The 22,430-nt window shown below is 40.7% G+C and overlaps 1 protein-coding gene across 7 annotated transcripts in view; it reads right to left on the bottom strand.

Annotated features, from left to right (window-relative positions):
- Nucleotides 1-22,430, bottom strand: part of LOC101162573 (zinc finger protein 638) — a 29,951-nt gene that overhangs the window by 4,496 nt on the left and 3,025 nt on the right. For 3 of the 7 annotated variants that reach the window (XM_023954896.1, XM_023954898.1, XM_023954889.1), the window contains exons 2-16: nucleotides 9,390-10,995; nucleotides 7,287-7,348; nucleotides 6,918-6,947; nucleotides 5,534-5,712; nucleotides 5,302-5,442; nucleotides 3,301-3,455; nucleotides 2,171-2,380; nucleotides 1,999-2,097; nucleotides 1,724-1,758; nucleotides 1,576-1,622; nucleotides 1,118-1,152; nucleotides 890-1,009; nucleotides 380-511; nucleotides 243-284; nucleotides 14-151 (exon numbers count right to left, since the gene is read on the bottom strand). In XM_023954896.1, the coding sequence (XP_023810664.1) occupies nucleotides 14-151; nucleotides 243-284; nucleotides 380-511; nucleotides 890-1,009; nucleotides 1,118-1,152; nucleotides 1,576-1,622; nucleotides 1,724-1,758; nucleotides 1,999-2,097; nucleotides 2,171-2,380; nucleotides 3,301-3,455; nucleotides 5,302-5,442; nucleotides 5,534-5,712; nucleotides 6,918-6,947; nucleotides 7,287-7,348; nucleotides 9,390-10,995 (3,031 nt within the window). Of the gene's footprint in view, nucleotides 1-13; nucleotides 152-242; nucleotides 285-379; nucleotides 512-889; nucleotides 1,010-1,117; nucleotides 1,153-1,575; nucleotides 1,623-1,723; nucleotides 1,759-1,998; nucleotides 2,098-2,170; nucleotides 2,381-3,300; nucleotides 3,456-5,301; nucleotides 5,443-5,533; nucleotides 5,713-6,917; nucleotides 6,948-7,286; nucleotides 7,349-9,389; nucleotides 10,996-15,896; nucleotides 16,013-22,430 lie in introns of those variants that run through there. The other 4 variants (XM_023954901.1, XM_023954903.1, XM_023954894.1 and 1 more) reach the window with 4 other exon arrangements.

Raw genomic sequence — 22,430 nt, 5'->3', positions numbered from 1 at the left:
AAACTTCCCTCACCGTGTTGTCCAAGACAAGAGTCTTTATGACTGTGCCGAAGCGTCGCACCAGTTTCAGGACCTCAGCGGTGCCGGAAGGCGAGTCCGGAACATTCTTGATCACCAACAGGCTGTTCCAGCGGACTAGAGCTTGACCCTCCTGAAGGAAACATAACATTCACAGTGACGCATGAAGAACGACACTCAGAAATAAAATAAAAAAATCAAGTTGGTATCCCTGGGAAACTCACTGGTGGATCTCCTTCCGCCATGAAAAGGTTGTAAAGAGCCACCTGCGAGGGGACGTTGGATAGAATCAGAAAACATCAAGAATAAAAAATGTGTAATTTCCCTCTAGCCAACGTGAGGCATTCAAATCAAGTCGTACCGGGGTGCTGAGGCTGATGTTCTGTTTGACAAGTCTCATTTTTACTTCACAGTCAAGGATCTTTGGAGTTTTGAAGTTGTGAACTTTCACCATTTCTTCTGCCACCTCCATGTCTTCCATGAACACCAGGGCCTAAAGGGAAGAAGATCAGCAAACATTCAATTATAATACACTTTTTGGTGAAAACCAAGAGTGAAAACATTTTTTTTTTAACTTTATGATTTTCATTCCCATGCTTCCATGCAGTTTTTGTTTCCAAACACTAAACCTTTAAAACTATTTAAGATCTGAATTCAGATCAAGAATTTATCAGAATAACTGTTTTTAAGGGGAAAAAGGAGAACTTTGTTATTTTAAACTGGTCAGGAGAGTCCAATTTCTTTCGGTGTCAAGATTCACACAAAAAATAAGTTGAGGAACTTCTTCTAGTCTAGCTTCCTGTTTATTGTATCTGTTAATGTTGTAAACGCGTCTGCTCTACTAGGACAGCATCTTTAGAAAGAGTCATACCTTTCCGACATTTGTTGCCACGATTATATCCGAGGGAATCCCGAAAGGCTGGGTGAGCTGCAGGATGTCGTTCTTTGACCAGCCGCTCTCAGGAAGTCCCGTTAGTAAAACACTGCACTTCTGTGGAAGACACAAATGGCAGGAGACATTGAGATTTTTGTCCAACAAAACGCACAGCAGCCTCTTTAACTCTTAAACCAAATTTTGGTTTGAAATCAGATTGGCTACCTGCTCGACCGTCTTCTGGTCAGCTTCTCCTTCTGCTGAGAAAAAGAGGAATATGAGGCAAAAGGACTCCCAGCAGAAATATTAATATCTGCTCCACAGTCTGAAGTAACTTGCTGATGAACATTAAAGCCTGCATTTTACTTAGCAACTGTCATCTAAGTAAATACGCTCAGTAAAACATTCAGTTTTAGAAAAACGAGACAACACAGCAGGATTTATGATGAAAAGTTTGGCTTGCCCACAAGTTTTTCCACTTCTGAAGAAGTATGGCACAACATAACCTCAAACATTGGTCGGGTACTACAGATGCCCGAATTAAACCTATCAATGACAAAAATGTGTACCTGTATTACTGTACTCACCTGTATTACTATACTACTACTAAAAACTCACAGTAAGTTTTTTTAAATGCATAAAATCAGACATAATGAGTCTCCCAACAAATCCAGATTTCATACTTGAGTTTTTCCCGGTTGTGCCCGGGTCCACTTCAGGATTGAGTTTGCTAAAAACACACAAATATAAATAATAGTGACTGAAGTGTTAAAAGTTGTAATGAATGTGGGCACTGAAAAATAAAATGAAAAAATTAGACATAAGACAAACCTGCTGGAATCAGATGAGGCTTCATCTTCTTGCTTCTATAAAAAAAGTAAACAAAAAAATGTATTTATTTATAGAAATTCAAATATGAACGATTTAAGGTGGAACCCAAGAATTACTGTACTGACTTGTAGGTTTAAAAAAAACAAAAACGTCTTTACATTTTCTGCACAATGTCAATACAGTTAAAGCTGCAAACGAGTTATGGGTCGGTTTAATGACAGTGTTGCTAAAATAGAAAAAAAAAAATCAGCTCAAACTCTAACAAAAAATCTTGCCTTTGCCACTGAAGCTGTGATTTCCTGGTTTCTGATGAGCAGATTTGAAGAGGAAGCCAAAGCTCGAGCGTCCTCCGCCTTAACCATACATACAGACGCCTAAAAAAGAAGTCACGATGAGCAAAGGGCGCAAACCTTCAAGCCACTGTACATTTATAAAGTGAAGCTGCACCTTCTGTCCTTGGGCCTTCTCACTCTCCTCCTCAGAGCATGGCATAAGGATCACGTTATTGATTTTGCCAAAAGCCCCAACCATGTCGGTAACCTCCTGCTCAGAGGCATCGGTCGGGATGCCCGTCAGGTAAACCAGGCGGTCCACAAAGTCATTGGTGGCTGCAGTCATCCCCTTCTTTTTCTTTTTGGCAGGTGGAGGTTTAATAGCCTACAAACCAAACGCAAAGTTCAAGTTCATAATGTCATAATGAGACTACAGATGAAGAAGAACAACATGTAAAAGTTAAAACACAATGTGAACAGTAACACATGGAATAAAAAACGCCGTCAGCGTACATTTAAACCCTTTGGAACCGAGCATCCTGCGTTTTGAGTGACAGAAAGAACAGGGCAATTCTTTTAAGTTTCTAGATGTGGAGGATTTTTTAAAGCTTTAACAATGAGGCAGAAGATTTAATGTCAATCAGGGCCGGGGCGGGTTTTTCAGCCGGAGGAAGAGGTGCCGTTCTCAGAGCCGTCATTTGAGGACTCTGATTGCAAACAGTAAAAGGCTAACTTTTACCTCTTGGAGAGAGCAAAAGACCGGCACAGCAGTGAAAACGTGACCGTTTTGAGGAGCGGAGTGGAGAACAAGGATTTTTCCAGTTCACAGAGCACCGGCGTTGTCTAAAAATGGCGGAAATTCTGCGGTGCACCGCCACGGCAAAATTAAAACCCTTTTTTTTTTCCAAGACTGAATTTTGTATTTTTGCATGATTTTATGTCTATAGTAGGAATACAACATGGTGAGGTTATGATGAATAAAAAATACCAGGTAAGCAAGTAGTCGAAAATATAGGTGTAAAGTAGGCAAGCATGGAGATTTAGGCGCCAAGCACCAAAGGGTTAACAGATTCAAATGTTCAAAACTCAATAACAGCATTTTGTTTTCAAATTGAAACCAAGGAGAAAAACAAAAGAATCTAGAGAGTATCCAGAAAATGGAAATAGGGAATGAAACTGTCAGATGGTCGTGGTTTGGTTTGGCTCATTTAGTTACCATCAATGTTATCCAAGGAATTTGGCCTAAATCCACAGAAACATCAACTTCAACAAAAAAAAAAAAAGTGTGAGACGGTTTGCACTTGCCGTCTTGGTTGTTTTGGTGACAGGTTTGGCCGTATCCTTGACGTTTTTAGAGGACCCGTGTTTGGAACTCGCAGAGGAGGAGGAGGGTGGATTTCGGTGGCTGCCATCGGAGTCTTCATCGTGTGGCCGTTTCACTGCACCCCGAGAATTACCCCCTGCAAGATTACCAATAGTTATAGCCTACGTGCACGATAGAACTTCCGGTTAACTTCCGTGTTTCGAGTGTGAGGCCGACAACTTCCTGTTGGTCGTGTTATTGTTGTGGGGAGTTTTGTTGAGTTGCTAGTTTTGAGTAAATAGTAGCGGATTTCGGGTAAAAGACAGGCTTCACAACATTGTTGTGTACCCGTGTGCGAATTTGTCAAAGTACAACAGTACTAATATAAGCTTTCATAGCTTTCCAGTATATGTGTCAGTGAGAGCCGAATGGATGGTGAACACGGCGGGAGGACTTCACCCCAAGCAAGACACGTCGTGTTTTGTTTTTGCAGCAATCGGAAAGAAAATGCGTCATGTAAACACGCCGTTCGGAATACTTTGCCCCGGTCAGACTTGTTCGGATCAAAATTTCTTTCCGATCGAGATAGCTGGGTATACCGATCGTTTAGCATGTAAACGGTTCATTCCGATCGTGTGTCACCACTGCTCTTGTTTACGTCACGCATAGATGGTGTTTCGCTGAGAGAAAGCTTTGGAGCTAATATGGGACCGACCAACTGCTCAGCGGACGCCCCGCGAAAAGCGCCGCACCGCTCTCGCCCTGCTGGCTCTCCCCTCTCTTTCACCCCTCACGAGGGAGATGCGGGGGGATGCGTGCCCACTGACGTCTGGACCCGGCACCCGAGCTCTGCGTTCGGGTTTCGGTGCCAGTGGACCGATTGAACCTCTCTGAGCAGAGCAGCCGGCTTTATTAATGTGTTTGAGGGGAGGGTGCTTTGTTACGTGTGAGAATTCGGACTGCGAGCCGACCCGCCGCTCTGGGTTAGCGGCTGCAGGACTCGCGAGGACAGAGCAGAGCACACAGTGTGTGTGAGCTTTTCAGAGCAGAAATGTCGCTCAGTTCTTAGAAACTGTTCAAAAAAATCACATGGAATTGTGTTTCTAGTTGTGCCCCGACAAAATAAAGGTTGATATTATTCCCAGAGATTTACGTGCAGGCAGTATTCAGATTGCAGCGTTTCCCGCATGGTTTGTCCTGGATTTTGTGTCCATCAAAAGGCTAATGTGGGCTAATGTTGTTAGCCTCTCCTAACACTGGGTTCTTCTTCAGTTCTGTTCTTCCACAAAAAAAGCACTGACCACAAGGATTAAATATAAAATGATGAGCGAACAGGCACTTCATAACATTCACAACATTAATAAAAGCACGTTTGGAAGATCGCCTCTTATATACCAAGCTGCTGCATAAATATGTGACAGCAAAGGTTTGTTTACAACGGGACACATTTCCCTTTCGGTATTTTCGACACTATATTTTTTTCGATATTTTGCCCATGTAACCACGATCCTGTAGATGTCGTTCACGGCGATTTTCGGGAGACCTTGTAGACAACGGGTGAAATATGCCATTTCGCAATCAAAATCTGCCGTGTCGCTGCTATAGAAGTCGCAAACCGGAAATGGTCGGCCTCACACTCAAGGCGGCGGAAGTAGAACTCCTTAGTTATGTGCACGGAGCCTATAGTTAGAAGAATATACATATATATGCCTTTACACTGTCATGGTCTGGTACTCTTTAGAAGTTTATTTTTATCCTTTCATTGGTTTACATTCAACCGATTACATCAGACCGGTTTGTTTCATAGAATAAAAAACTAAAACTGCCAAGAATCAACAAGAGATAAACCAACATTTGTGAAATGTCTTACTTCTTTTCTTCCACCTCAAACTAAGCTGATTCCCTACTCATAATTTTTTTTGTTCTTCTTATTTAAAGTGAAGAGTAATGCTGATAATGAGACCATGAGCAACACAAAAAGCAACAACAACATATCAACAAACCTGCTCTGCTCCTCCGATCATGCTGGTAGCCTCTGAATGAAGAGGAGGATGTCCGGTGCACATAGGAGGAAGAGGATGTTCGGTGCACAAAGGAATAAGAGTGTGAGCCGTGATGAGGGGTGTCATACCGATGACTGCGTTCTGAGTAGAGCAAAAACAACGTTTAAGACAACTTTAAAATTCTGATCTGATTGAACTCAAAAAGAATTTCAGAGTCACTTGTCTGTGTTACCTGAGTTATGATAAGGCCGTGGGTGGTGCTGGGAGGAGTAGGGCCTCCCACGTGATCCATGGGAATGGGCCTCCAGCCGACGTCTGCTTGCTGGAGGACTTGGAGATCGAGAGCGGGAATGAAACGGAGATCCATCCTTGGGGTCCCACAGAGCCCGACTGCCGTATCGTCCACTCCGACTGAAAAACACGACTGCAGGTGTTTTCAGAGGCGACCGTACAGCAACCTTCACCACTCACAAGTCCATGAAATATATAGTTGAGACGTTTACTTCTCATGGCTTTGACATCAGAGCCAGCTAATCCTTTGCTGTGCATGTTGGGTATTACTAATGTTTTTCTAACTAGATGTGTTTTAGATTAAAAAGTTACAGCTCAAATACACTTCATCATTAGAAATATATTTTTAAACATCTTTTCTTTCCATAGATTTAATTAAATTATGTATCTTACAGTGGAGAAAACTTGTATATCAAGTCATCCATCTGGTGTTTCAGGTTTTTTTCCAACTACCAGTACATAAAACTCTTTTTCTTTTCCTTTCTGCTTTTCCCTTCAGGGGTCGCCACAGTGAATCATGTTTCCACCGTCTAACTCTCTCGTCTGCATCCTTTCCTCTAACACCAGCTACCATCGTGTCTTCATTCTCTGCATCCATAAACTTCCTCTTTGGTCTTCCTCTAGACCTCTTGCCTGGCAGCTCTAGACTCAGCATCCCTCTACAAACTGTCTCTCCTCTGGACATGTCCGAACCATCTCAGTCTGGCCTCTCTGACTTTATCTCCAAAACCTCTAACGTGTTGTCCTCTGATGTACCCATTCCTGATCCTATCCATCTTGGTTACTCCCAAAGAGAACCCCAGCCTCTTTATCTCTGCTACCTCCAGGTCTGCTTCCTGTCTTTCTTCAGTGCCACTGTTGTTAGGTCAAGCAACACGGGTGGTCTTTCCTTTCACCTTTCCTTTCATTTGAGCTGAAACTCTTCTACATCACACCTGACACTTTTCTACAACCATTCCAACCTGCCTGCACTCGCTTCTTCACTTTTTTTCCACACTCTCCATTACTCTGGACTGTTGACCCTAGATATTGAAAATCCTCCACCTTCTTTATCTCTTCTCCCTGTAACCTCTCTCTTCCACTCGGGTTCCTCTAATCTACACATGTACTCCGTCTTGCTGCGGTAAACCTTCATTCCTCTCTTTTCCAGGGCAAACTTCCTCCACCTGTTCCTTGCTCTCGCTACAAATCACACTATCATCTGCAAACATCATAGTCCATGGTGATTCATGTCTAACCTGATTGAGACAAAGAATGCCACCTAATCGCTGCAAAAACAAGTAGAGGAGATTTTTTTTTTTTTTTAAATCAGTACAATAACTGACCTTGGTGTATTGGGCTTCCAGTCTGGGTACCTTTAAACAAACACATAAATCCAAGTTGAATAACAAACTAAAACTGGACTCTGTGTAAAGGTGAACAGGCATACTAGAAAAAATATTTTGGTAGTAAAATGTAATTTCAATAAAACAAAACAAAAATCAAATGTTACAATGTGCCAATATACAATTTATAATAAACAATATTCATCATGTCCACAAGAGAGTTTATGTGAAAATCTTGAATTTGAATTTGTAACTTAAAACAGACTGATTACGTTTTTATTGCTGCATATTACGTGTCTACATCAAATGCTAACTTTTTTTTTAACAACTATGCTTATAGAGATGGGATGTACTGCCCGACGTCCTCACCTGTTGCGCAGGTCTCTGCAGGCAGAAGTGTGGTTGACAGTGTTTACATGGTCAACCCAGTCCTAAATTGACAAAGAAAATCAAAGAAATTGAAGTCAAAAACGTCATTTTCCGACACAGATGCAAAGAAAAAACTGAAGGCAGAGTAACACACACACACAAGTATGAGGATGAAAATCAAAGACATGATAGTTCAACAGTCCAGTGGAACCTGATCCTTTAAATGCCTCCTATTTAGCAAACCCTCAAAGAGAATTCTTTGACTGTTTTTTCCTCAATCTGTGCTAAAAACTACAAAGAAAGCAAAAAGGTCAAACAGCTATTTAGTTATAATTGTTTATCATAAACCAACACTTAAGCAACCCAAAATGAAAACAAATAAATCGGGGGGCTGGTTAGTTAGATTGTAGAACCCTGCTCAATCAAACTGACATTTAATCACTGATAATCACTAACTTTTAAAAGAATAACAAAATTCAGATAAACTTCAAATTAATTTTTGTGTGAAAAAGTCAAACGTTTCCAGGGATTTGTACAAATTTAAATTAAAAACGAAACAAAAAAATCAAAGAGAATGAGTCTTTATGGAGCCAGACGGTCAGAAGATTGGGAAACTCATCGTAAATAACATGTAAACATTGAACTTTCTCAGATTCTGACCTCATTTAAATATTAAATTTATTTTAAAAAAATCTATAACTTGTTTTAATTGGTGAACCTTAAAGCAGAAAAATGCTTTGATTTCCAACATTCTATTGCAAGAAAATAAAACTCAACTGTTTGTCAGTTTCACATTTTTTAGGACAGCAAAGCATAAAGAGAATTTCTGATAAACCATTTCATCAAAGAAGGACAAATTTCAGATGAAAAGCAAACATTTTCAGGGTAAGACTTTCACCCTCCTGTTTATCTGTGCTGCCTAAGTAAATGAATTACCCACTTTTTATTTAATGAGAATTTCATCGCTGAACATAAGATAACCTATGAAAGGCAATTAGCAAATATTCCTGCACTAAAACTTTACCTAAAAGATTAAACCCACTTCTTAGATTACAATAAAAAGTAAAGGTTTTACTTGATCACGCAGCGGCAAACTGCTGAAAAAAATGTGCCGCAGGTGCATTAGGTCCACATACTTAGAAGAAATCTTGAAACCAAAAATGTTGGGTATGACAAAACAAATTACAAAATATAGGATAAATAAACAAGCATATTTTGACACCACACACAGGTATTTGTACCCTTTCAAAAAATGAAGACTCTTGAAACTGTTTGCATTAATGTTATTCTTCGAATGATGTTTCTGCAGGAAATCTGGATTACTTAAGGCAATAGTAGGGAAGTTAATCACATGTTTTCCCAATGACTAAATTATCCCTGATCCCAAAAGATTAGGAGGACATACAAAAACGTGCAAAGCAGGAACAAATGGGGGACCGATTCTGTCAGTGAGGTAACTGACAAGGCAGGAACAATGAAAAACTGTCTTTGTAAAGTTTTCGGAGAACAGGCAGGTACTCTGCAGTACCAGGTTTAAAATGAATCACTATAAAAAAATAGAAAAAACCTACTTCACTTAAAAATTCATTCATCATTCATTTTTAAAACCGTGTAAACAGATTTCTTTTACAAGTATCTTATTTCTTGTAAAAGTTTTTTAATTTTTTTTTTTTGCTGACAGCTATAAATGGTCATTGTCTAAGAGAAATATCTGTAGGAAACAAATACACATTTGAATGGGGGATGACTTGGTGCAATTATTGCAAAGTCCCAACTTGGCTTTCATTACTCAAAACATTTGCCAATGTCTACTCTTAAAAAACAATATTAAGAATAGGAGAATGATCACCGTAAGATACGTTTTATTTTACAAAGTGATAATTATTTTGTATATAAGGAGTGTATAAAGGTTTTGTGATGACAGAGTTCTCAGGTTGGAGAATTTGGATCCCCAAACTGAACACTCTGATCACTGTCTGCTGTTGGTAAGACAGGAAGTATTCGTGAATAGTTCACACAAGGTTATTTTAGTATAACTGAATCTGGATGTTTTCACTTTTAAGGCAGATGTGCGACACTGGTACAAGGGACATTAACACTCACCTTTTCTTCATCACACTGTTCGTGGCACAGGGAGCAGGTATGGGGATACACCTTTGGAGGCATGGCTGAAAAATCACTAATCATGGTTGGAGTAGGCAACTTCTTGCTACTGCTCGGTCGTGAATTCAATGACGAGGCCACAGAATATCTTGAGGCAGAATCACTCCTGGCTTCTGACGTGGATCTTGGTTTTGACACTTCCTGTCGGTAGTCTCTGTCCAAATTACGAGATTTGGGTGACAGAGGATACTGACGGGCAGGTGACCGACTGCTCCGGCGTTTCTCACTGCTTGTTCTGCGATAGTCCCTGTCTTCAAGCTTGTTTGCTTCTTTGCGTTCCATACGAATTTGCCTTCTTTCGGGTTTATCCGCTTTTGAAACGGTCGATGATGACGATGTTGGGTACATTTTAACTGTCCTTTCGCTTGAGAGCGGCTCCCTTTTGAAAGTCTCTCTGGATGTACCCTCATCTTTTCCCCGACTGGCATGACCATAGTCAATGACTTTACCTGCTGTCTGTGTGACAGTAAGTAGGCTCGGTACCTCCGGGGGATGAGAGGAGCTGGTAGCAAGTTTTGGCATTTCATGGATGTTGTGAGAAAAAGAACTTGAGGAAGTGGAAGCAACATTTTTCTGCTGGCCCGACTTGTTAATCTGGATGTCCCTTAGAATGAATGGCAAAGTGTCTGGGGTTAATTGATCGTCAGGGTAGTGGCTCAACACTTCTAAATCCTCGTTTGAAAGTCCAAAGCTGGCCAAGATGCTGCCAGCACTTTCCGGTGTGTACACATTTTGAGGATCGCTTCCACCACCATGAGGCTGACGATTTTGAGTCTGCTGTTGTGTTCCTTGAAGGTTGACATTCGGTGGGGGACTTGCAAACAGTTTTTTTGGAGGTGGATAGTTTGACCAGTTTATTCCCTGTTGATGACCAGTCGGGTTTTCTGCTGAAAGCAATAAAGGCTTTGAACCAAAGCCTCCATGTTGACCAACCACAGGACCTGAGCTGTGGCTAGGTTGATTCCCACGATCCATTTGACGGTGGTCCATGTCCCTTGTGCCCCGGATAGATAGGGCTGACTCCAGCTCTTCAGGAAGTTGGGTGGGACGAGGAAACGGAAAAGTCATTCCTTGCACATTTGAGCAGTTTGAATGTTGATTTGGAGGAGTCGGGAGTAGAGGCGGCCTGGGTGCATTAGGAAAGCGTTGTGATCCTGGTTGCTGGGGTCGCTGGTGATACATGGTTGCAAATAGATTCCGTTGTGAAACTGTAAAAGCTTTACAGTTCGTGGTGGGGTTTAACCCCACAGTTGCCACTTGCTGTCTATTTAGAAGACCAAGAAGGGCGAGGTGGGTAAACACAACTCTTGAAAGTTCGTTGTTGCAACAATGATTGCCAGAGAGAATAGATGCCAGTAAAGCAAGCTGCTGAAGGGCAATCAGTGTCTGAGTCTCAACCTGAGCAATACGAAGGGCTGTTACTGCCGCCGCAGGTCCAAATATCAAATGAGCTCCTCTGGTGCGGTTGGCGATGGACAGCGTTGCACTGCGTTCCAAACGAAGGGTGGAAGAAAGGTGTGAATTACTGTCTGAGTACACGAAGAGGCTGAGGTGGAAAGCAGAAATATACTATTACGTTATACAGGGTTACATTTTTCATTCAAAAGTTAGCTTTAAATGTTTTCCCCCAAAGCACTTTCTCCTATGTCAGATTTCATGTAACTTCAGCTTCTTCATCCAATATGGTGAACAAACATTTTTTTCACTTGCCATGTCACACAGAAAAAAACTAACAAAACGTGCTTTCAAAAATAAGATCTCCCAAACCAAAAATATTGACTTAATAGTCTAACTGCCAAAACAATTCCCAACTTCTGAAGATTTCACTTTTCTGAAAGTTTCTATTTTCAGACAAAGCAGAATCATTATCTCTGTCTCAACAAAAGCACAACGCAACGCTTTCTGGAACAAATACAGCAAATTTTATCTCAAGAAATCCTCCACATAAAGCTACCTAATAACAACACTTAAAATTTGATATCATCCCTATCATGCTAGAGAAGATTTAAAACGAGCATTAATCTAAAAAGGGCATATTATTAACAAAGTCTGGGTAGTTAAGTTGCATCCACTAATGCTACATTCACACTGCAGGCTGAAACGACCCAATTCCGATTTTTTTTGCCCCTATGCAACCCAATTCCGATCTTTTCATGACAGTCTGAACGACACAGATCCGATCTTTTCAATTGCGACCCAGGCCACTTGGGTATGCCGTCCTGATTCCGAAACGTATCCGATCTTATCAATTGCGACCGCCGTCTGACCGGCCAGGCGGCTTGATTCCGAACCATACGTCATCAATACGCAACAAACGTCATCATTTTGCGTTGAAGTAGGCGGGAACGAGAACATAAACAACAACCATGGCAGACGATGCTGCTGAGACCAGTCAGTGGAAGGGAAGCGATGTCCCCGATTGGATTAATATTTGGGGTGACAGCAGGCCAAACTCCAGGGCTCTTATCGCAACCGGCGGTTTTTGAAAAAATTTCCAGCTAAATGGCCAAGCGTGGTATTGAACCTTTCCCGCGATGACTTTTTTTTTCTTTCTCCCCTTTCCGACCGTGATCAGAAGCGCGGGGGACCCAAGGCGGATCCTTCTCCTCCTCCGCCCAGTTCTGACCCTTAGATTCTCCAGGATTCTCCAGAGCGGGTTAATAAAGAATCAATAGCATTTATTCTGGGGGAAACCTTCTTCTATTACCGTTCTCCGTCCTCCGTAACACACAACATGAATGCGCGCCCACACTGCCCCCCCCCCCCCCAATTTTCCACCGCTGCACGCGCTTTTCTCCTGTCTGTACGGCGCGCGCGGCCCTAACACATCCTCATTCTACTACAGTGGGTACAGACGATTTGCAAAAAGAGCTCCACTGTTGACAACACTGTTGTTGACATCTATTGTTCACGTTGGCTCCGCAAACAACGAGTGACGTCGTTCACCGTTGAGTACTCTTCTGCGCATGCGGGTCAGTTTTGGGTCGTGGAGACCACAAAAGTTCGGATTTACTTGGAAATGTGAACGGTCTTGCAAAAAATTCGGAATTTTTCAAAAAATCTGAATTGAGCATTAAGCCCTGCAGTGTGAACGTAGCGTAAGTGTCAAAAAATGTGAGACCAAGTACAAAACACAAAACGTACTATCTAAAATGTGTAGGTCTAATGTGGAAAAGTCAGAGGTTTTGCTATTTTTCCTGTTTTGTTTTCAAATCTACAACTTACAGCAATAAAAGAAAGTTGGCGTTATGTTACTTAGTGGTACCGAGCAGAAAACTGCTGTTTACTACTCACTCCCTACGTAAACATGACTTTTAACCAAACAAACAGATCTACTTGATTAAAATACATTTTAAGACAAAAAGATGGCACATAAACTACAGCTAGGACATGATGCAATCTAATGTAATCTAAACTACAGATTTTATTTTTACCAAAACTCTTACAATTTATAGACAGGAAAAACTAAAGTGCTATCAATCTGCTTCAAACCTTTTAAAACCAGAGCTGTCCCCAGCGACAGGAAATAACACATGCTCTATGAACTACCGTAACTCTTGCCCCGTTTCAGCGCAAAGCTGTTGTTCTCAGCTTCAGCATCCATTAGAATTACATTAATTGCGTAAACGGTTGAAGAGTTACGGTTATTCAAAGAAGGTCAAGACTGGAGCTACAGCTCTAGTCTTGAAAGGTTAAAGTCTTTTTTAGAGCTGTAAGAAATTAGAAAACAAACTAAAATACAATTGTTTTATAATGATACATACCACAATGTTAAAAGACAAACTACAGATTATCAGACTTTTGAGAGGATTTCATTGGAGACTTATAGTTAAGAAAGATCATGCAACACTTAGGTGCTGTCAAAGGGAAATTAGTTCTGCTTTAAAACAAGTAAATAAAATTTTGCTTAAATCCTTACGAGGGATAATATTATTTTCCCACTGTAGGAAGCAGCATTATTTAGCTCAAGTACTCTAGGGGCATATCAGACAGACAACTACTGTTTAATAACTACAGGGAAATGCGTATGATAGCTATGAAAGCATTAAAGAAAGGTACGAGACCTTCTTTTAATATTTGAGAACACAATGTTGGACAATAATGAGCTATTTTATCAATTTCACCTTGCTGTGCACATCACAACTTTAAATAGTGACTAAAAAAATACGCGTGAAGTGTAGTTTTTATTACCACAACTGCTACTATGACTAAAAAAAGAAAAAGAAATATCAATATTTATTAAACAGATGGTATAATGATTAAACATAAATAATTGCAATTAAAAACTTACTTGGCAATTTAATTGAGCAGCACTAGTTTGAAAGAATCAAACCAAAAGAAAATAACAGCAGTCTGCATTGAAACAGAGCAACAGCATCATTAAAATTATTTATTGTTCCCACAATTAAGCACAATTTTTCAACTCTGATTTTAAATAACAGTGCGTGATGGATATTCTTGCTCAAAGTTCACAAAAATCTGAGCGAGAAACAATAAAATAAGACTGATTTGATGGAGCTTATGTTTAGAGAGGGTGTCAGGCAGGAAATCCATCTTAAAACCACTGCACTGAGCATGTGAACAAGCAAATCAGTTGTAACAAAACATAGTTCACATGAAGGGCCACCAAAGACAAAAACTGAATAAAAATGCCACCCATAATCACAGCAGGCTGCAGCTTAACAGTTACACTTACACTCAAGTTTTCCAAAGCAAAGATGCCAATGAGTCAGAGCCTGCAATGAACCAAAAACCATGTTGGATCTTGTTCTAGACTAATTAAATCTACTACAACAGGATCTATGATGTAACTGCAACACTGGCAGTTAAACCACTGTTTTGCTACTTTGTCTATATGTAGAAATGTTTTACCATGAGTGAAGACGTCAGTGATAAAAATATTGGATTCAAGGTATCACTGGTACTAAAGATCAAATATATATTTAGCACACTGAAGCACAAAATGAAGTGAACTTTGGGAAAAGCAAATGTGCCAGCAATAACGTAAACATTTTGAAACTTTTTTTTTGCATATTTCCTACAATACTCGATTCGTGTTGCATTTAGAATTGCTTCCCTTAATGCAGACTTTTCTTAAAATTTGAAATTAATATTTTTGAACACCACTCAACACAAGTGACTAGAAGTACATTACACAGTAAAAGATACAAGAAAAGATCCATAGAATATCAATATTGGCAGATAATTGCCTATTTTTTAATTAAAAATACTAGCGGGTAAAACTTTTCTACCGACCAGTCTCTCTTTTAATCATATGGCCATGATGACAGTATCAGCACTCTTGCAACAGACTTCAAATTTGCCACTGTGCTAAGATAACCTGTCAGTTTACCTGTCATTTTGCACCATAAATAAACACTCGTAAAATCTGAGCCTCTCTTACTATTTTTGCCTTCATTTGGAGTCCATTGCTAAAAGGAAAAAAGCCAGAGCTACTAGTGACAACAGTTCAGAACTACATGCATTAGAGATTTTTTACATTTTAAATGAAAGTTTGCATTTATTGTTTCTTTTGTGTGTGTGTGTGTGTGTGTGTGTGTGTATCTTTTTACGACTCTTATTTTGTGTGATCATGCGACAATTTTAAAATTAGATTCGAGATTTTACTGTTACTGAGTCGTTTAATGTAAATTGTACTTTTTCTTTTTAAACTGTACATTGTAAATTGTACATTTTAACCACAGTTTGTTTTTTGAATTAATCTTTTTAACTGAATATTAAAAAAAACAAAAAATATTATCCATGGTTTTGATGGAGTTTTCTACACTTACATTTGACACTTTAATCTTCTACAGTTTGGCAGTATTTTCTGTGCTTTTTCCATGGTTCAGTCCCTTGTACAATGTTTACGTGACGTGCGTGTGTACGTGATTTTTGTTAATCTTTGGATTGCATGCTTTGTTTCCTTTGTTGTTGCTTTTTGTTTCACTTTAAGAATGGGCTCACTGTGTAACACTTCATAATTCAGAGGTGATAAATAACTAAATTAAATTTGATAAACAGTGAATTCTCGAAACTGTTACAACCTCGAACTTAAATCAACCAAAATATCTCTTTTGATTGATTGCCAAAGGCGAAAACACTGCAACCCGGCAAAAAAGACAATTTGTAACCAACATTACGGGTGCGCAGCAAACAGGGCCTTTACCCGAATCATCCTTTTCGGCCCACATATATACATTTTTTGTTTTCAAAACATACACCTTGCTTTTTACAAAGGTTATAACTGTTAACTGATTAATGCAAACGAATAAATTTCTTAAGGAAATTGTCGCTACTGCAGACCGACCCGTCAGCCATTTTGGTTTACCTAAACAAGCTAGCTGGCTAATACTAGCCACAACCAAGATTTTTTTTAACCAAGAAGTTGGTATATTTATGAACTTTTAAGTACGTTTGCGTCTGTATAGTGCATTCTATAAGTACCTTTATAGGGAGCAGACGTAGTTTTCAGCATAAATTGAAGGGTTTGTATCTGTTACTAGAGCCAGACGTCTCCTTTCCGCCATGAGCGTTGACACGACGTACTTCCGTTATGGGATTTTCAGAATAAAGCTCAAGAGTACATCCGTAACATTTGCACCGCATTATTTTACACTATTTTCAAAGCATTTTACGTCGACTTTCATATAAATAGAATCAAAAGCTTTTCTTTATGACAAACAAATGGGCTCTGATTTTTTTCCCACCACACTGAGCATATTATTGAAACTACAGAAGGTGGAAAAATGTTTAATCATTGACATTAAAACTTCAAGCATAGGTTTCTATTAACTCATTCTCTAGACTTTACAGGAAATTATGGGACATATGTCACATTATGACTAACACTGCTACAATCATTGGTTCTACTGACCCGTGTACTATTTATGATTTGATTAAAATAAATCCTTTGGCAGATGATCAGGTCTGGTGTTATTTCAACCCCACCTCCTCGGAGGGGTACACCTCTAATCTTTTGAAAGCAGCATCATCAGTAATGTGCCTCAAGTGAGCCTATTTACTCACTTGGCTACAGAGATGTTTTTAAAGACCATTTTTGCATGTTCCTTCTCTTACTTGGCTTCTCTGACTTGTCCAACATGTTACTAATCCAGACAGCTCAAGACATGTCAAATGCATTGACGGAATGGTTGTGGTTTAGAAAGCTGCAAAAAGTAGCCAAATACTTGTAACAATATAAAGAGTGTGTAATTTAAGAAAGAAGACAGTGCAAAGAGAATGTGATCATGCAGAGTCTATATAGCTGCTATGACTGCATGACCATGAGGGTTGATCTGTATCTAAGGGCTGTTTGTGCTGTAGCATTTGTGGCTTGTGGCTACATAGTTAGGCAGTAGCATGAAGGGTCTTGTCCAAGGACCCACACAGTTTTTAAATTTCAGTGCAGCTTTTAATGTATTTGTTATTTGCAGCGCTTTTACATGTTGTTACATTTTTGTGGAAAAAAACAACAATTTACTTTAAAGATTTTCATTTTGTTTTCAAAATCAGATTTTATTTGTTATTGCTTAAATTAGGATTATTTCATGACTGTCATGGCAAAAGTTAGGGGCCTAAAAGACATTACTTTAGAACACTGTGGTGATGTAAATTAAATAAATGTTTTGTTTTGTTTCCGTTCATGAGGGGGGTGGGAGGTGTTAAGGGGATTGGATGTTGTGTGTGGGTCAGGGGAGGGGTGGAGGGGGGCACACATCTTATATGATTATATGTATATATAAGTTTTATTTTGGTGCAAAGCACTTGGAGTTAATGTTTCATGTCAATAGTGCTACATTAATTAAGACTGACTTGATTCGCGATTGATAAATTCCATTTCAACTAAAAATGTAGCTAAAATTAAAAAATGAAGCATGTATATTCCTTTTTATTGCATTTAATTTAATTTAAACAAGAATTAAACTGGCCTATAGTTCAATAGCAAATTTTACCTTGAATTGTTTTTCTATTAGAAATTTCCTGGTCACACCAGTGGTTCGCCAATGCTGTCACCATGATTCATAGGCCGTTTTAATAATGGCAATTCCCTCAAGGGCCAAGTTCATGGGCTCAGCAAATATAGAAAACAGTAATGGTCACTTGTATTTGTCCTTGTTCTGTGGGATAATTGTTTCACAGATTAGTTGTCTGGCTTTAGAACTAACCCAAATTAAAACATTTCCACCACCGTGTCCTTACAGTAAAAACATGTGAGCAAAAAAAAACCTTTTATAATTTGAGGATATATTTGAGTAGTTTTATGACCTGGGTCTCAAAGAGGATTTACTCTCTTTTGCACACGACTGTGAAGACTGTGTACATTAACAGATGCTCCTAAACATAGTCACCTAACTGTGGGTCACAATAAGCTGCTTGCACAAATAAATTGGAGGGCATTTTTTATGAGATGGCTGTAAAGTTTGTTTTTAATCCTGAGAGACTTATCGAGCTGGTACAGCAGCCCCCATAAAAACTGATCTCCTCCCAGCAGGCATGTTAGGTCAGCCGACGCGTTCTACAGCTATAATGTTTTTTTATTGGAGGCAGTCCGGTACACAACAGGATTTTTTTTATTCAAACCTTTTTTGTTTCCGTTGCAATCATTTGGATTAACACATTTTTGCCATCAGTAATAATTATTTTTCAGTAAAAGTTTGTTTTTTAAATAATATTTTGCAGAGACGGTCACTTGAGTTTTTTTGCAAATCCATGAAAAACTGTTAAAACTTTGGTCATAAATCTAATTCCAGTGTCTGTTTAGTTATGGACACTTAAATACAGTGTACCGTTTTAGCTTTATAGCCAAATCCTGGTTTTCTTATGATTTTATTATTCAGCTAGATTTATTAAAGAAGGTTTTGAAGGGGAATGGATTTGGAGGTGAATGTCTTGATGCTTGGAGAAACCATGCTGGCAGATGCTGGAGATGCGGCAGTGGCCTGTCATTGGCTGCTGGTGGAATGAAGTGTGCGCCTGCTGACACTCAAATACTTTGTGTGTCAGATGAACCAGCTGCTGCGATCTCTGTCTCATGACCGACATCCAAGAACGGCTGAGCAGGACACGCCTGAGCGGCTGCTCCTCATAAAGCTGTCTGTGATTTGGGATCACGCCTCTTGTCTCTTATGGATTTGAAATGCCAGTATCATTTCTGTGGAGAATGTTGCACTTGATCCTTTAACCAGCAAGAGTAGGTTTTAATAAGCTCAAACATCTTTGGGATGCCCGAAAGGGCCATGTCAAAGAATAGAGTTTACTGGCTGCCTAAATGATGTTGTTAAAGTTCATTGCTTATGTCACCTGTCAAAGGGCTCACATGCACAGTATTCCATTACATTCAGTGACAGGTGATCTCAGCAAAGAGGAATTGGACATAGAGTCAAGGAGCAACCCTAAAATATTCCACAAAGCCATTAAAGTGATTTACATCACAAGCCATATGGCATAAATTTGCAAAAGGTTGATGGTTAAACATAAACTATTTCGGACAGTACCTTGACAGCTTCAATAATCTTCCCAAAAGAACCAGATTGCTTGTGATATAGGTTTAAGGGAAGTTGATTAATTAAAGACCCACACTTATAGCATTTTTTTCATGATGGAAGAAATATATATATATATAATAAATTAAGATCAAAACTGCATTTCTGTGTATTTCTTTTTCAGAGTGATGTGAATCAGGCGCAGATGAAAAAATGCCGTTGGAAAAAGCTTGTAGTTTTTTCGTACAAACTACAATCTAAAGGCCCCAAGCTCCGTGCTCCACTTCATTCTGATGCATCCACTAGCAGACGAATGCAGTAAATCCAATAACGTCTTCGTTTTCATCATCTGAGGCAGCATCTGGCTCAAAACTGTACGGCTGGACACCTCCGATGGTGCTCGCCATTTTTGTTGCACCGGTAATGTTCGGTTGGGGTTGTGAGGGGCCATAAGCTAGCGGGAGAGGGTGCAAGGAGAAGCATGATGGAAAATGAGTTTACTCGTCACCAACAGTCCCGCCCACAACTCAAACGCAAATTTCTTTTTTTTTTTTTTTTTTTTTTTTTTTTTTTTTTAAACTTGTCCTGTCCAACAGCTGGGCAGACAGATGAGAGCTGAGGGCCTCTTGTGTTGGACAGATTTTACTTTAACAAGAGGGGTTATTAATCTTCAGACAAACCAAAGGTATGTCTGGATAAACCCCTTTTGTAATTGAGGCCAAACTTTATTAATTTCAATCATGTCTGAAAATCTTTGGTGTTGGACCGGACGGAAAAGGAAAGAGGGGAAGAAGAGAGAGGGACGATAGAGAGAGGGGGGGTAGGGGGTGATAATAGGAGGGGAAGGGGGATAAGACCATGAAGCAGCATAAAGCAACAAGTTTACTGGTTGTTAATCATTATGGTAACGTTCAAATGTAGTACAATAAGGGCGGAGCCTGTCCACACACACACTCAAATGTTATAAACACACCTGCTAGCTGCAAAAAATGTCCACCTGTCGACATATATACAAAACAGATAGTGTTCACACGCATACTTATGCCTTAAAACCAACTAGTGTGAAATATTTCAGTCATTCAGTCATGCAAACTGTAAGTGCAAAGGTGAGCTAACACCTGTGCTCAGGTGAGTGTTTATGTTCTTCTAAAATGGATGGTGGAACGTGGAAAGAAGGAGGGAGAGTGCCCAGCCATCCCCACCCCAAGACCCCCACCGCAGCAGCAGCGGCAGCCGGAATCCCCCCAACGCCACACGGGAACCGGCAGGGAACAACCGCCGCCCGGGCGACCAAGCCCGCCACCCAGGCCAGGGCCAGCAGGACCGCCGCAAGGCCCCCAGAGCCAGAGAGCAGGGAAGCACGGAGGGAGAGAGAGCGCCGCCCCAGCCCAACCAGGAGAGCAGCCCCCCCGCCGCGCCGGGAGAACCCAACGCAGGGCCCCACCGGAGACGGACGCCCACAGCCCCAGACGAGCACCCCACCACCACCCAGGAGTTCCGGGCATCCCCCCGCCCCAACCCCAGGTACGAGCCAGGACCCCCCAAGGGAGACCCGCTCCGCGCTCCAGGCAGCCATCCGCCCGGCCCGCGGCTGGTCCAGGGAGGAGCGGGGCAGGGGCCCGCCGCCCCCGCCCAAGAGGGGGGGAACCCCGGGGAAAAAAAGAGGGCCCACAAGGGGTGTTGTAAATATGGCCCGACCAGGCTCGGCCACAGTTGGAAATATGGCGGGGCCCAGCGCCCAGGAGCAAGGACCAGAACCCACTCCCCAGGGACACGAACACTCCCGGCTCAGATGTAATGTGAACCCCCCCGCCGCGCGGAGAGAGCACCGCCGGGCCCAGGAAGCCGGCACCCCGGGGACACGGCCGCCGTTGCAAAGGGGCCCGTACCCCCCACCAGGGAAGAGGCAGGGGACAGATGGCCCTAGGTCCCACCTTCCTTGCAAAATGTGTGTGCGTGTATGTGTGTTTGAGAGGGTGTGTGTGTGCATGTGTGTGTGTTTATGTTGGAATGTATATATTGAGGGGGGAGGGGTGTGTGTGCTAAGGGGGGTGCAGTTAAAATTGGCGGGTAGGGCACTGAGGGGACATCTCCTGATTACTCACAGTGACGTCCCCTCACCCTCCCCACCAAGGGACCCTAAATGTCTAAGGTGTGGTTAAAATTGGCGGGTAGGTAACGCAAATTTCTAATGTCAACTGTCGGTCTGCAGAAACTACGTCCTGGAAAACGACGATAGGTTTTTTGATTTTGGCTAAAAACGGCATAATCATAATAAAAAGACCACCGGTAACGTTTATATCAAAAGATGTTTAGAGTGGGACTTTAGCTGACTTTTTAATGATGACTAAAAGCCTATATGTTTTCCTTTAGTAGAAGTTCCGATTTAGTGCAACATTCTAACCAGAACAAGGTCAGATGGACTTACTAAACCTTCTCTCTTTAAAAGGGAAGACAGTTGCCAATTATTTATGTAGTTATATCATTTTGAAGTAAAGATGGCACCAATCTACATTCAAGGTAACTAAAGATCAAGTTTACTTTGATAGCCTGAACTCAGGCATAATTCAGTGAGATATGGTCTAAACCTGCATTTTTTTTGTCTCTCAGGTCCTCATGATGTTTGTTGTAACACTGTATCAAAACTGGTCAGAAACACTGGAACCAAATGTTGTTCTTACAGCGTTTGGCATATCATCAATGTTTTAACTACATTTCTACATTATTTTCATTGACTGGTACCAGAAATGCAAGTTAGATATGGTTTTAATTGACATTCATACTTCACGTTTGCTACCTTCTTGCTCTTTTCATGTTCTTTTTAGGGAACCAGTAACTTTTTACAAAGTGAAAGTGAAGTTACAATGTAAAACAATGTATACAAAGATTTGATGATTTTAAAAAATGCGTATGTCTAATACTGATGATACAAAACACCTTTATGCTGTTTTTTCTGTGTTTACCTTTTCCAAGTAAACAGTAGAAAAGGAAGCCAAACAAACATGGCGCCTCTAAGAATAGAAATGACGGCAAAGTAGGAAGCATGCAAGACAAGACAGCGTCTTGACCGGGCGCTAGAGGAAGGTGATAACCCACACATGTTGTTTCCCTCATGTTGTAAAGACACAACACCTTAAGAGGCTTCAGGAAGGAAGGCAGGGAGGCGTTAGTCTTTAATCAGTAAATAATGATGATGTCAAAGAATGTGACCTGTACATCAAACATATAAATTAATCAACATTTGTCGTGAAAACTGTGATAACGTATTGAAAAAGCTGCCATCTTTGTTGTGGGCACATCCCAGTTGACTGTCGGTTGGATCACCAAGGTTGCTAAAGACTACTTTGGCCTTGTATATTTTGGTTTATACCATGGTCCGTGTGAATACTCGATTCTGATTGGCTGCTGGGTGTGCATTAAAAAGTGATATTCCACAGTGATAACTGCACGGTGAAAAAGCTTAAATGTTTTTATCACTGTGCCGGCTTCTTAAAAC

This window comes from Oryzias latipes, chromosome 1 (genome assembly GCF_002234675.1).
Source record: "Oryzias latipes chromosome 1, ASM223467v1".
NCBI classification, from domain to species: Eukaryota; Metazoa; Chordata; class Actinopteri; order Beloniformes; family Adrianichthyidae; genus Oryzias; species Oryzias latipes.
Note: the sequence above shows the minus strand (reverse complement) of the source record. Positions and strands in the feature narration are given on the sequence as shown.